The sequence below is a fragment of the Dipodomys ordii genome, unplaced genomic scaffold (assembly GCF_000151885.1).
Source record: "Dipodomys ordii isolate 6190 unplaced genomic scaffold, Dord_2.0 Scaffold206, whole genome shotgun sequence".
In the NCBI taxonomy this organism is placed as follows: domain Eukaryota; kingdom Metazoa; phylum Chordata; class Mammalia; order Rodentia; family Heteromyidae; genus Dipodomys; species Dipodomys ordii.
Genome location: NW_012267422.1, coordinates 178,178 through 192,223, shown reverse-complemented (window position 1 = coordinate 192,223; position 14,046 = coordinate 178,178). Strand labels below are relative to the sequence as shown.

The window sequence follows — 14,046 nt, the reverse complement described above, 5'->3', positions numbered from 1 at the left end:
CTTACAGATTTGTGAATATCTCACTGCTTTCCAGATTTCAGGCTTATGTTCAGTGTCATGGGGGGTCCGGACGTGGTACCTGAACTCTGGGCCTGGGCGCTGTCCCTCATCTCTTCAGCTCAAGGCTAGCGCTCTACCACTTGAGCCACAGCACCACTCCAGCTTTTTTCTTTTTGCTTATGTGGTGCTGAGGAATCGAAACCAGGGCCTGAGGCATGCAAGGCAAGCCCTCTACCACTGAGCCATCTTCCCAGCCCCTACAAAGCTATTTTCAATTGCAACTGTTCTCTGGCAGTATTTATCCACCTTATCTACATTTTTCTTTTCTTTTCTTTACCAAGATGAAGTACTAGCATCTCATTTTTTTATATCTTTGGTCTATTTCTGTAGCTCAACACAAAATGAATAAACACACAGAAAGGACTGTGCCAGAAATTGGTGCTCAAGTGGTAGAGTGCTTGTCTTGAGCTGGAGAGCTGAGGGACAGGGCTCAGGCCCAGAGTTCAAGCCCCATGACCCACCAAAAAAAAAAAGGATTGTGCCTATGATTTACTGCTGGATTGCCACAAGTACAGGGCTGAGCACGCCGTAAGCATATAAACCATAATTTTTGCCTGAATGTAGAGCAAGTGGTTAGCAAGTGGTAATAGGTTTGAGCTCAACTCAATAAACAATCTTTGTTGAAAGAGTGATGTAATATCATAAGATAAAAATGAGTGTGAATGTAATAAAATAGGTGTGAATGCAATACATGAAGTCATACTGTCTTAACCCCAGGAATAACTAATGTCCAGGATTTGATTATCTAGAGGAACCCTGTGAGCAAGTTCAATTCACTATGCTATCATGTGTTAGTCCTTGTAGTAGATCCAATAATGACCTCACATCCATAGATACTGTGCATTAAATGAAATAATTTATCTGACGCCTGCTACAGACTTTCAAAGTAATAAAATTACTGTTGGACTGATCATCTGGACAGTTTCCAAGCAAGGTATATCTCCATTATTAGTATCTCCATTTGGGTTTTTTGTTTTGTTTGGGGGTTTTTAGGGGTACTTGAATTTGCACTCAGGGCCTCCAAAATCCTTGGAGGGATCTCTCATCTAGCCATGTCTCCAAGCCCTAGCATCTCCATGTCTCAAATAATTTAAATGCCAAATACAGAGAGTACAAATGGTAGTAGGATGCTGTCCATTCTCCCAAATCATGTACTAACTAAACAACCCTCTGAAAAAACACCTGGATAGCTCACTCACTTTATTGTCCCTACAACAATAAACCTGCTCTCAGAAAGTACTCAAATTTGCAATCCACGTAAATCCATTTTCTTACCTAGGAGCAGAAAAAAAAATTGTCTAAAACAATAAAACTGGTAATATTCTTCCAGAATAAATGAAATCCAACACAAAACTAATTTTTACTGGTTTTCCTTTTTTTCTTTTGTCAGCCATGGGGCTTGAACTCTGGGCTTGGACAATGTACCTGCACTCTTCAGCTCAAAGCCAGGGCTTGGGCAATGTACCTGCACTCTTCAGCTCAAAGCCAGCGCTCAACCGCCTGAGCCAAAGCACCACCTCCGGTTTTCTAGTGGTTTATTAGAGGTAAGGGTCTCATGGGCGTTCCTGCCCGGGTTGGCTTTGAGCCATGATCCTCAGATCTCAGCCTCCTGAGTACCTAGGATTACAGGCATGAGCCACCGGCACCGGGCTCTGGTTTTCCTTTTCTCCCAATTGATAGTGGAGGAAAAATAATTTGTTAACCAACCTCGTAAATTTTACTTGCAAGAAAAACCTAAAATCTGTTACAGAAAAAAACAACAGAAATATATGAAGATGTATACATGAGACATCCAGAGAAAAGTAGTCATAGAGTTCTTAAATTAAAACTTGTATAGCACCATTAAACACACCCACACACAAAACCAAAAAACAGCCAGTTGCCAGTAGCTCACAACAGTAATCCTAGCTTCTCAGGAGGCTGGGATCTAAGGTTTGAGGTTTTGAAACCAACCCAAGCAGTAAAGTCTGTGAGACTCTTATCTCCAATTAACCACACGTGCAGCTATGGCTCAAGTGATACAGTACTAGCCTGGAGCAAAAGCTCTCAGATCCTCAGTTCATGCCACAAGGTTGGCACAAAGAAAAAAGCATATGAAGTATATATTGCACAAGAGTAAAAATCTCAATTATTTGATTCCCCAAATGCAACACCAATGCAGCCAGTATTAACTTTCAACAAATGTGTTTGCATTAAATAAATTTTAAAATCATCACTATTTCTTTTCATTAATTCTAAAATCACCAATATTATTTGCTGCAAAATACTAAAGGCATAACAATTAGGTTTCTAAATTATGTCAAAGACAAACAAAACATTTTCTGGTTTATAACAAGGCAATGGAATGAAATGGTCCTGACAAAATGCTTTCTGGCAAATTTTGTGGGAGGTGGATGAGTACATAGGCTTTTATAAATTCTAAACTTCTTCCATGTATTCAAAAATGTCATACAATAATGATTTTTTAAAAGAAAATATCTGCAAATGGTGAATTGCCAAGGTGGCCATGAAGAAGTATCAGCTGACTTAATTAAACAGGACCTTGTGTGTACAGAAAAGACATGTGACAATTCGAAGGGCATCTTCGATATCTGCCCAGAGGACAAGAATGATGTTTTTTTCGTATAGCATCCTCGAACATGTCCAGTACCAATCACTGATGGTACAAACTATGAAAGTTGCTGTGTCTCCGCATACTCATTCACTATTCCCCTCAATTACTCTAAAAGCACTATATGATTCTTTTTTTTTTTTTTTTGCCGGTCATGGGGCCTGAACTCTGGGCCTGGGCACTGTCCCTCAGCTCTTCAGCTCAAGGCTAGTGCTCTACCACTGCCACTTCCGGCGCTTAGGAATCGAACCCAGGGCCTCATGCTTGCAAGACATGCACTCTACCGCTGAGCTACCTTCCCAGCCCCCACTATATGATTCTTGCTGCAGTATTAAGCAAGCAATCCAGAAAGTCTTCTCTTGGAGAGCAGTATCTAAGCAATGGCAAACTACAGTCAAGTCACCTTCTATTGCGTAAGTCCTTACTAAATTCAAACTCAAGCAGGATTTAAATTTCTTCTGCTTTTTTTTTAGCCCCAGGTACCTATGAATAGCACTATCCCTTTTAACACCTACTTACAATTACTTGGGGCTCCTTCCTACAGTGAACCTAGACTGCAGGTGTAGCGCAAGTAGAGGATCAGCAATTAGCAGAAAAGCCAGGAACTAGGCCCTGAGTTCAAGTCCCTAACAGAAAATTAGTCATGATTGAGTTTGCAGGCAAAGGTGTTTCACTAATACTTCCAACGCCACATGGAGACCATTGGGCTATGAGAGGAATCTTAAGGGGAAGGGGGGGGAGGAAGGGGAGAAAACAAAATCTGATTGACACAAGCCTTATCCAAAAATAAGCCTTTTCCCACCAACAAGCTCAATATTGAGTACGGAAAAAGCTCCAAGGCATAATCGATTCTACCTAGGTAGACTAGATAAATTGCCATCTATACATCTGAGTAGCTCAGAAGGCTTATTGCACCTAAAGTGTCCTTGCGAGAATATAATCTATAGCAGCGAAAAGAAAAGACACTGAAAAGGTAACAGTATTTCCAGCTACTTTTACAGACATTAGTAGGTGGCTCTTAGAAGAGCCTTTTGAGTTTCAGCCAGTGCCAAGAACACGTTAGGCCCTCTCTCCACGGATGCGGCGCGCAAGCTGGATGTCCTTCGGCATGATGGTCACACGCTTGGCGTGGATGGCGCACAGGTTAGTGTCCTCAAAGAGACCCACCAGGTAGGCCTCACTGGCCTCCTGCAGCGCCATCACAGCAGAACTCTGGAAGCGCAGGTCAGTCTTGAAGTCCTGCGCGATCTCGCGCACCAGACGCTGGAACGGCAGTTTGCGGATCAGCAGCTCCGTCGACTTCTGGTAGCGCCGGATCTCGCGCAGCGCCACGGTGCCGGGCCGGTAGCGGTGGGGCTTCTTCACGCCGCCGGTGGCCGGAGCGCTCTTGCGAGCGGCCTTGGTGGCCAGCTGTTTGCGGGGAGCCTTGCCACCGGTGGACTTGCGAGCGGTCTGCTTAGTACGAGCCATAGTAACGCTATAACGAAGAGGAAGGAAGTAGAAGAGCAGCAGCTGCCCTTATATACACGTAGGGATGCTCTGGTTGGCCTAAACCGTTGTTTTGTTTTTCAAAAGTCCCGCCCAATAAAACTATTGGCTAAAGCAGCGACAACGTGATTGGTAGATTTTGAAACTCTTAAATGAATTACTGAATTTTCCATTTCTCCATTTTTTTTTCTTTTGAAGGGTTCCAAGCGTAAATTTTGTACTAGACCTCTTTCATTAAAATATTTTCAAACAAGTCACTAGACATGTAAAAGAAAAAATTTAAAAGCAAAAAACACTTGAAATGTTCAGATTGGATCGTGGTATCACGTATAATTTTTCTCCAATTTCTTGTTTTCTAATTGTTATTGTAAAGGCGATGTACAGAAGATAGTTACATATGCCGGGTAATGAGTTATTTTTTCCATTTCTTTGTAGTCTTACTCGGGAGATGTTTTCCAAAATTTTGTTTCATGATTCCGATAGGTCCATAAGAAACCAAACTCTGGGATGTTAAGTTTCCATATGTGGAAGTAGTAAATTCTAAAAACTACACCTTGAAAATATGTACTGTACACTGGTAATATTTCAGGTTACTTCCAGGACTTCCACCTTCTAGCAGAGTCGAGGGACGGCAGAGTACCAGGGACATCACCTGAAAGCACTATGCCTGAGTGAGTTGGCAACTGTTTACTTCCTAATGTTAGCCCAACTAGTCTTTATGTTCACAGTGAAAACCTCAGGCTTACTTCTGGCTGCCCTATTTACCACCCAACGTTTTAAATCTCAATATTTTACAGACTATTTTATTTTCCCCAGGAAAACATCCACTCCACCGCCCAAAGGCTCTAACAAGGATTTCCTTTGTTTCCCTTCTTGTAGAAAATACCAGCAACACTGGGTCGGCTTAAAATTCCACTTTTCACACTTGACTTTCACTTGCTTCCTCCAACCTTTCGTGTACCACAAACATAGGACATATGTACAACCCACCCACTTGCAAACACAGAAACTTATGAAACACCATTTCCAAGCGATTGTTACGAGCTCTCATATGAAGATGTGGGTGGCTCTGAAAAGAGCCTTTGGATTTGAATGCAGACAGCTACACGGAGCGTTTTACTTTCCCTTAGCCTTGTGGTGGCTCTCGGTCTTCTTGGGCAGCAGCACGGCCTGAATATTGGGCAGGACGCCGCCCTGAGCAATGGTCACTTTGCCAAGTAGTTTGTTAAGCTCCTCGTCATTGCGGATGGCCAGCTGCAAGTGTCGGGGAATGATGCGAGTTTTCTTGTTGTCCCGAGCTGCATTCCCGGCCAACTCCAAGATCTCAGCGGTGAGGTACTCCAGCACTGCAGCGAGGTAGACCGGAGCTCCAGCACCAACTCGCTCGGCGTAGTTGCCCTTGCGAAGCAAGCGATGGACACGACCAACAGGGAACTGCAGTCCAGCCCGTGAAGACCGGGTCTTGGCCTTAGCGCGGGCCTTGCCTCCTTGCTTTCCGCGCCCAGACATAGTTAAAACGAGACAGAAAAGAACCACTCCAGAACGTACAAACACCCAACAGCTTAATATTTATACAGTACGGTAGGCTTCAGAACTAACGAATAACACAGGCAGTCCTCACATTTTAGCCAATCAACCAGCAGGTCTAAGAATAATATCTAGTCCTAATTTACATAAACGTTTCAGGTTGAAAGGTTAAGGGATTAGAACACTAGCCAATGAGGGAATAGAATAAAGTAGCCTATCGGTGGCCAAGATTCTAAAAGGACCAACCACAGTCCTTCATTTCACAAGTGCTCATTTGCATCTACCCCAAGCAAATAATTAAGGCGCTCGGGCCCTTCTTACACTTGCTCATTGTAATCCAGGAGTAATAGTCCGAACATGCCCGAACCAGCGAAGTCCGCTCCCGCGCCCAAGAAGGGGTCGAAGAAGGCGGTGACCAAGGCGCAGAAGAAGGACGGCAAGAAGCGCAAGCGCAGCCGCAAGGAGAGCTACTCGGTGTACGTGTACAAGGTGCTGAAGCAGGTCCACCCGGACACCGGCATCTCGTCCAAGGCCATGGGCATCATGAACTCGTTCGTGAACGACATCTTCGAGCGCATCGCGGGCGAGGCTTCTCGCCTGGCGCACTACAACAAGCGCTCGACTATCACGTCTCGGGAGATCCAGACGGCCGTGCGCCTGCTGCTGCCCGGGGAGCTGGCCAAGCACGCCGTGTCCGAGGGCACCAAGGCCGTCACCAAGTACACCAGCTCCAAGTAGATTTTGTTGGTCTACGTGGAAAGCCAACCAACCCAAAGGCTCTTTTAAGAGCCACTCACTTATTTTTTGAAAGATCTGCAAAGAAACTTGGCCAAGTTGGTAGTGGGTACGCTAGAGGGTTGTAAGTGCTGGCGTTTCATATACTCTGATGTTTAGGGAATGTCTTCAGTAGAGTTACATACAGCATGCTAGAAAAAACCAGCTAATGTCAGTTACCCACAAAACGACACCACCACCCTATTCCACTGTAGTTTTCTATAAGAATTCCTCAGTCTATAGCAAACGGATTTTAGTGCACCTACATGTAAGCACTGTGGAAAAATTGAATATTTAGCAATTTGTCATCTAGTGGGATACGTTATTGGCAGCTGTTTCCTAGACACATCTCTACCTGACCCTTTCCCCCATTCTGGAGTCTGCATGTCTTCGCAGAATTAATCGTTCCTGAGTTATTTAATTAGTAATGTGCATTTGACACTTTATTCTGGAGTGCGAGTTTAGTTACAGGAATATGGAAATTTAGATGTAAGCAGTAAAAATCTGTTTGGAAGCCATCCGAGTCCTGTAAAAGACTTCCTTCTCCAACAAAATCATTTTCCAGGAACCTTTAATACCCCTCACAAGAACGCCCATTTAGTCATTTCAACAAAATATAGACCTCAGATACAAAGCCAAGTTTTATTTTAGCAAATCACAATAAGGAAAGCTAGCAAACAAAAAAACGTTCTGAAACAAAGGGCGGATTTACATACGGTTCCTGAGCTGAGTGCTATGCAAATGAGGGATTCAAACGAATAATCAGCTCTCAATGTGATTGGTTAATTCCAACAAACACTCCGTGATCACTGGGGAAGGGAGGGTGAAAATGAGTTTCCAAAAGCTGTAGAGGCTGAAATTAGTCCAGTAAGAGCTGTAAACTTAAGTTTCTACTCGAAATACTGGGTGTAGTGCCCAAGTCGTAGGACCCCCCACCAAGACCACCACCGAGAGTCAGACGTTCTGAAATGCAAAGGCAAGGTTTTATTTAGACGGGCTGCAGCTCGGGCCTGGGTCCTACACTCCGACACAGCGGAGCCTAGGAGGAGAGCCCCGAGTTAAACATTTACAGAGCTTATAAAGGCAAACAACAATGTGTTTGGATTTCCACCACTTGTTACTCTGCTAGCTGAGATAATTGGTGGTCTAGGTTTGCTCACAGGATTTGCTTATCTTAGGTTTAACCTTTCAGTTTAAACAAGCAACAAATGGTCACTGCCTCAAAAATGGAGTTAACCCTTCCTGGGTACCTGTGTGACCGGCGTCAGAAGATGGATTCCATCCCTAATATTGTATTTGGGTCTGTCAGCCATTTGAATCTCGGAGATTCAGCTTTTCACAATACTCAATGCAGAAATCAGAGGTGTTGGGTTGTAAAAAGAATAAGTATCTTAAGAGTTGCTTACTAATTTTTCTTTTCTTCCTGCTCCCTTTACTGCCTCATGACGATTCTTTTTCCTCCATATTTTTTTTCTGGTCGTGGGGCTTGAACTCAGGGCCTGGGCACTGTTCCTGAGCTTTTGCTCAGGAAACACTCTACCACTTGAGCCACAGCACTGCTTCCGGGTTTTTCTGTGAATGGGTGCCCAAGAATTGAACCCAGGACTTCATGCACTCTACCGCTGAGCCACCTTTCCAGCACATATTCTTTTTGTTGTTGTTGCTACATTTCCCCAATATATCTTAAGCCAAAAATATTGAGGTGAGGGTGCTTATGATGAATTTCTGCAACTTCATAAATTTGTTCTTTAATTGGAACATAGGAAAATAGCTACCTGATGAGATTTAATTGGCCTGGAGTTATATCCTTGGACAGTAACTCCAAAGAAGACTCATTGGGGTACATTGCTAACACCTAAATAGCTGAAGAACATCAGCTCCCTCAAGCCCCAGAGTTGAAGTATTTGGCTCTAGTTCTAGTAGCTACTACCACTACAATCATTAATGCTTTAGTACCTGGTTTTCTAAAGGAACCACAAAATAGTTACTAAGTTTTGTGAACCCCCTACAGAGTATATATTGGTGGAGTTAAAAATATACTACCCTTGGGCTGGGAAGGTAGCTCAGTGGTAGACACTTGAGGCCCAGGGTTCGATTCCTCAGCACCACATAAGCAAAAAGAAAAAAGCCAGCAGTGGCACTGTGGCTCAAGTGGTAGAGCACTAGCCTTGAGCTGAGGGACAGTGCCCAGGCCCAGAGTTCAGGCCCCACCACCGGACCAAAAAAATATTATATATATATATATATATATAACCAAAAAATATAAAATATCTTGACATACATTAATAGTGAAATTTGAGAGATTGCTGTTCCTCTTTTCCCTCAAAGCAAATCCTAAGTATCTACTGTAAAACATGCTGACCCCAAAAAGGAAACTGAACAAAAGGTTTTTGCATCATCACCCCCAGTTCATTAACATTAGCTCATGTTTTGGGGCTATGTTTCTGCTGTCCACTCTCTTAATCAACTACAGCATAAAATCATAGGTGTGATTGCTTTTACTCAAGCCTGACTGATTTCTGTATGAAGACTCCCCGTCATCTTAAATAACTTAAATGAATATGTATGCTTTTGTCATTAATCTATTTTGTAACAGGCATACTAGCTAACAAACCTGAAGAAAAGGAAAAAAGATACTTCTGGGTGTGTGTGCATGTTTTGTGTTCATCTTTATGAACTGACCACCGCAAAGATTCAAAGCAAATGAATTACAAAATGAAAATGGTTAAGTTTGGGGTTTTGTTTGTTTAGTTTGCTAGGGCATTCAGGAAGAAAGTACTACAGAATGAGTGGTGGCTTAAACAACCTATTTTCTCACAATTTAGATGTCACTAAGTCTGAGATAAACCCTGTGGCAACAATTAAGTTCTGTGGCTTTTTCTGTTGGCTAGTAGACAGTTTTCTTCTCTGTCCTCACATGATGTCTCTGTACTGATGCCCAAATCTCTTCTTGCAATTAGATCGGTTGGGGCAGGAGGTGGGGAGGGGGAGAGACACCGATATTTTTATAACTTTAAAGACTATTTCTCAAAATTCAGTCATATTTTCAGGTGATAGGACTTTATCAGATGAAATTGAAGCAGATACAATTTAACTAATAAGAAATATGGAGTGACATTGACCAGGAAGCTTTGTGCTCATAATCTGACTTATGGAATTATAATCATTTTGTACAACTACTTAAGAATAACAATTTTAAAAAAGAAAAAAAAAGAAAGATGGAGACTAGGCTTTTAAGTACTACATTAACTAGTAGTCCACAGGTGTTGCAAACTAAGCAAGAGACCAAGATTACCCTGTCTATATTCCCCCTCAGCTCCATTTACTCATCCTTGAATATTATCTTTTTTTCTGCATGTATTTCATGTAAAATCATTTTAAAACTTAAAACGGTAATCATTTTAAACTTCTACTTAGTATTGCAATTCTTGTTTTAAAAATCTAGAAATTTAAATGTTTAATACTAGGAGTTTGGCAAAAATAAAAAGGTTTATGTATCCTATGCATGTATCCTGTTAAATATTGTAGTAAAAATAAACATAAATATAATGGTAGGGGGCTGGGAAGGTAGCTCAGTGGTAGAGCGCTTGCCTTGCACACACGAAGCCCTGGGTTCAATTCCTCAGCACCACATAAGCAAAAAGAAAAAAGCCGGAAGTGGCACTGTGGCTTAAGTGGTAGAGCACTAGCATTGAGCTGAAAAGCTGAAGGACAGCGCCCAGGCCGAGTTCAGGCCCCAGGACCGGACCCAAAAATAAAAATATACATATATATAATGGTAGGATACAATGGGAAAAAAGTTACCAAATAATATATTTTCATTTTTACTATAAAATTACTTACAGGAGGAAAAAACAAAGGATGAATGCCACAAGTATTTTTACATTTGGAGGAGGAAGGAAGGAAAGAATCAACTCCTTAAAGATAACTATCTCCAGTTGGCTTTCTCTCAAATCTCAGCTGTTTGTTTCACAGATAGGAAATTCTGCTGCAGACCCTTCTTTGCCGTATGTTAAGGAAACCAAAACTTATGTATTCAACAATTATTGAGTGACATCTTTTTAATAAGCATGTTAGGCACCTGGCATACAAAAATGCCTTAGAGAATTTTAGCATACAATTAAAATTCAAAAAATAAAGTAAATGGTATTTAGCTTAAAAGGAAAAAAAAAAGGTGGGAGTTATTTGTAAACCACCTAGTTATATAATTGTGAGCACATGTGGTAGAGCACCAGCCTTCATTGAAAAAGCTACCCAATAGCACAAGGAAGGCCTTGAGTTCAAGCCCCACTACCAGCACAAAACAAAAAAAGAAAAGGGAGGGAAGAAAGACAAAAGGAAGAAAAGGTCCTTAAGTAGGGCTCTTAGCAAAAATAGCTGCTAATAAACAGTGATTTGACTTACATTCTCACTAGATATCCTATGTACTATTATTCCATTCCTTTGATTTTCATTGTAATGTTTTAATTTTCGAAAAAGAAAATTGCAGGCTCCTCAGGGCAATAAAAAATAAGCCTGGTATTTGGTATGGAGTTTGCAGAGAGCTTAGTATAAAACAACCTCCTGGAGGGGATGACATTCAAACACAAACCTGAAGAAAAGTGGGGTAGCAGTTACCTATAGAGACCTGGCAGTTCACTGCTCCTGCAGAGGGAACTGTCATTACATAGTCCTTAGATAGACATGTACTTCAAAAAAGGTCTAGGAGTAATGAAAGTGGAATAGAAAGGAAATAAAAAGTATTGGCAATTAAGTATAAAGAAGTAATAAGGGCTAGAGATTGGGGACTTGTGGGTCATTGAAAGAACTTTGGGTTTTGAGTGAAATGAGGTTTTCAGCAAAGTCATGACCCAACTATTTCCCAAAAAAATCAGATTTTATTTATTTTGGCAATCCTGGAGCTTGAACTCAGGGCCTGGGCGCTGTCCCTCAGCTCTTCAGTTCAAGGCTAGCGCCCTACTACTTGAGCCACAGCACCACTTTCAGCTTTCTGAGTGGTTTATTGGAGATAAGAGTTTCACGTGCTCTTCCTATTGGGGCTGGTTTTGAACTGTGATCCCCAGATCTCAGCTTCCTGAGTAGCTAGGATTACAGGCATGAGCCACCAGCACCCAGCTGTCCCTGGATTCTTTTGCTCAAAGTTAGCCCTCTACCACTTGAGCCATAGTGCCCTTCTGGCTTTTTCTGTGTATGTGGTACTGAGGAATCAAACTCAGGGCTTCATGCATGCTAGGCAAACACTCTACAACTGAGCCACATTCCAGGCCCCAAGTCAGATTTTTATCTAAAGATCTATCTTCTTGGAACCATCTGGATCAGGCATGATAAAAATTAAAGTGTTAAGCAGAGTTCAACAAAATATTTCAGGAGGCCTGATAATTGCTTGAAAAATCTGTGGGGAAGATCCATGGATCTTCATAGATTACCCAAAATCTGTGGAAAGGCTGTGTTTATGTTGAAGTCTTATTACATACTCATTACCAAACCCACTTTCCTACATCTGCAAAATAATGATATACTCTACCTGAGAATTACAAGAGAAAAAGAGACTTATTTGAGAAATACCCAAAAAATCATAATGTATTGCCAGGCACTGGTGGCTCACACCTGTAATCCTAGCTTGTCAGGAGGTTGAGATCTGAGGATCACAGTTCAAAGCCAGCCCCAGCAGGAACATCCATGAGACTCTGATCTCTAATTGACCACCAGAATAGTGGAAGTGGTGGTCTGGCTCAAGTGGTAGAGCGCTAACTAGCCTTGAGCTGAAGAGCTCAGGGGCAGCATCAGGCAATCAGAGTTCAAGCCCCATGACCAACCAAAAATAAAAATCATAACGTAATCGACAGAGCTTGAAAACAAACACTATTTCTCTAGCCTGGTTCAGTTTTTAAACTGCTTCTCTTCATTATCAAATTTCTTTCCTGAGAAAATTCATCTGATCTTGTTTTTCTTTATTTTCTTTTTGGTAAGTCATGGGGCCTAAACTCTGGGCCCCGGCACTGTCCCTGAGCTCTTCAGCTCTTGAGCCACAGCGCCACTTCTGGCTTTTTCTGCTTATGTGGTGCTGAGGAATCAAACCCAGAGTTTCAAGCATGCAAGGCAAACACTCTACCACTGGGCCACCTTCCCATCCCTGATCTTGTTTTTCGACTCATGGTAAATATATTTTTTCTCCAAAACTCCAGCTTTATACCCAATCATTTCACATCTTATTTTAGATATACCCAACCATTTCATATTTTTTTAGATAATTAACAGTATTTCAGACTCTCTGGATAATCAAAATTAAGCCTCTAATTCTCTCTAAAACATATTTCTTTCATTTTCTTCCCTCTATTAGTAATTGTTTTTCTCCCTCCAGTGGCTATTGTTAAAATTATCAGAATCATCTATGAACTTTCCTTCTCTCATCCCCTACCATCATTTGGTCAGGGGAAAAAAAAAAGCAAGCTAAAAAGTGTTAAATCTTTCTAAATGTATACAGAATCTATCGATCACTAACACATTGGTCCAAGTCACTGTGTGTAGTAGTAGCAGCCTCCCAACTGCTCTCCTTGCCCCTACCCAGGTCTATCAGTCTATTTTCCATCCATCAGGCAAATAGGTCATTTCACACTATAAATCAGAACCTTTTCAGTCCTCTGCTCACAACTACCACCTCAGTCAAAGTACAAGGTAAATACTTAATATTAACTTACGAAGTCGTACAGGAATTATTCACTTTCATTTTGCTTCTTAAGCCTATCTCCTTTTAGGTTTCAGTATCTTTTTTCCCATCAGTTATGAAGCTTTGGATGACCATATCATTTGAAGTATTACTTCTCTTCACACATTATAAACTGTTTCCTTCAAAATTCACCACCATAACGCTTAGCACCATCAGATCCAGTTTTATTTTGCTTACACTTTTACACTCTAAAATATAAACGGTGAATGTAGAATTTCATTTACTATAGTCATTCACTGCTAGAATTCCAAGAGTATAAAACACTGCCTGAGGCATACTACATGCTCATTTCTTTTAATATGTTTTTCTTCTCTAAGTTCCTTATCTACATCTGATTGTTTCAATACTTACAAGAATATATCTTTTAAAGGTCAAATCTATTTTAACACCATTGGTCTTCTTAATCCAAAATGACCCTACAGATTACTCACAAGGAAAAAAAAGCCCCATTTTACAATGGAATTCCCATGTCCCTGATATGATGCGAGAGAATATACATATCATCGATAATTTCCTGATCTCAACTAAGCTTATCATCGATAATTTCCTGATCTCAACTAAGCTTATAGAAATCACCGCTATTTTATATAACAGGAGGCAAGAAAATGTATCCCACCAAAAGAGCAAAAGAACATATTAGATAGATCTGATCCCCAGGAAATGTCTTAAATGGAAGGCAACAAGGATTCTCTAGCAGAATGGAGACAGAACCAGCTAAATGTTGCATATTTGAAAGCACCAAAGTATCTAAAAACTAGAGCACAACTGGGATGCTCTCAATGTGGACTGCGTACAGAATTCAGGGAATTTAGCTTTAAAGGAAAAAGAAGCATTAAAGTATTGCATACTTAAGGATGAA

At 41.3% G+C, this 14,046-nt stretch overlaps 3 protein-coding genes across 3 annotated transcripts in view; 1 reads left to right on the top strand and 2 right to left on the bottom strand.

Annotated features, from left to right (window-relative positions):
* Nucleotides 1-14,046, bottom strand: part of LOC105999998 — a 43,164-nt gene that overhangs the window by 28,222 nt on the left and 896 nt on the right. The window contains exons 3-6 of the mRNA XM_013035183.1: nucleotides 6,310-6,435; nucleotides 6,008-6,153; nucleotides 5,280-5,720; nucleotides 3,809-4,148 (exon numbers count right to left, since the gene is read on the bottom strand). Coding sequence (XP_012890637.1) covers nucleotides 3,809-4,148; nucleotides 5,280-5,720; nucleotides 6,008-6,153; nucleotides 6,310-6,435 — 1,053 coding nt within the window. The remainder of the gene's footprint in view (nucleotides 1-3,808; nucleotides 4,149-5,279; nucleotides 5,721-6,007; nucleotides 6,154-6,309; nucleotides 6,436-14,046) is intronic.
* LOC106000025 (histone H2A type 1) lies at nucleotides 5,276-5,668 on the bottom strand. The gene has a single exon (XM_013035209.1). It carries the CDS (start codon nucleotides 5,666-5,668, stop codon nucleotides 5,276-5,278), a length of 393 nt encoding a protein of 130 aa, XP_012890663.1.
* LOC106000030 (histone H2B type 1) lies at nucleotides 6,043-6,424 on the top strand. The gene has a single exon (XM_013035213.1). The coding sequence runs from the start codon at nucleotides 6,044-6,046 to the stop codon at nucleotides 6,422-6,424; it is 381 nt and encodes a 126-aa protein (XP_012890667.1). The 5' UTR covers nucleotide 6,043.

Coding starts and splice junctions, on each gene's coding strand:
- LOC106000030 (XM_013035213.1), top strand. CDS start 6,044: ATGCCCGAACCAGCGAAGTCCGCTCCCGCGCCCAAGAAGGGGTCGAAG.
- LOC106000025 (XM_013035209.1), bottom strand. CDS start 5,668: ATGTCTGGGCGCGGAAAGCAAGGAGGCAAGGCCCGCGCTAAGGCCAAG.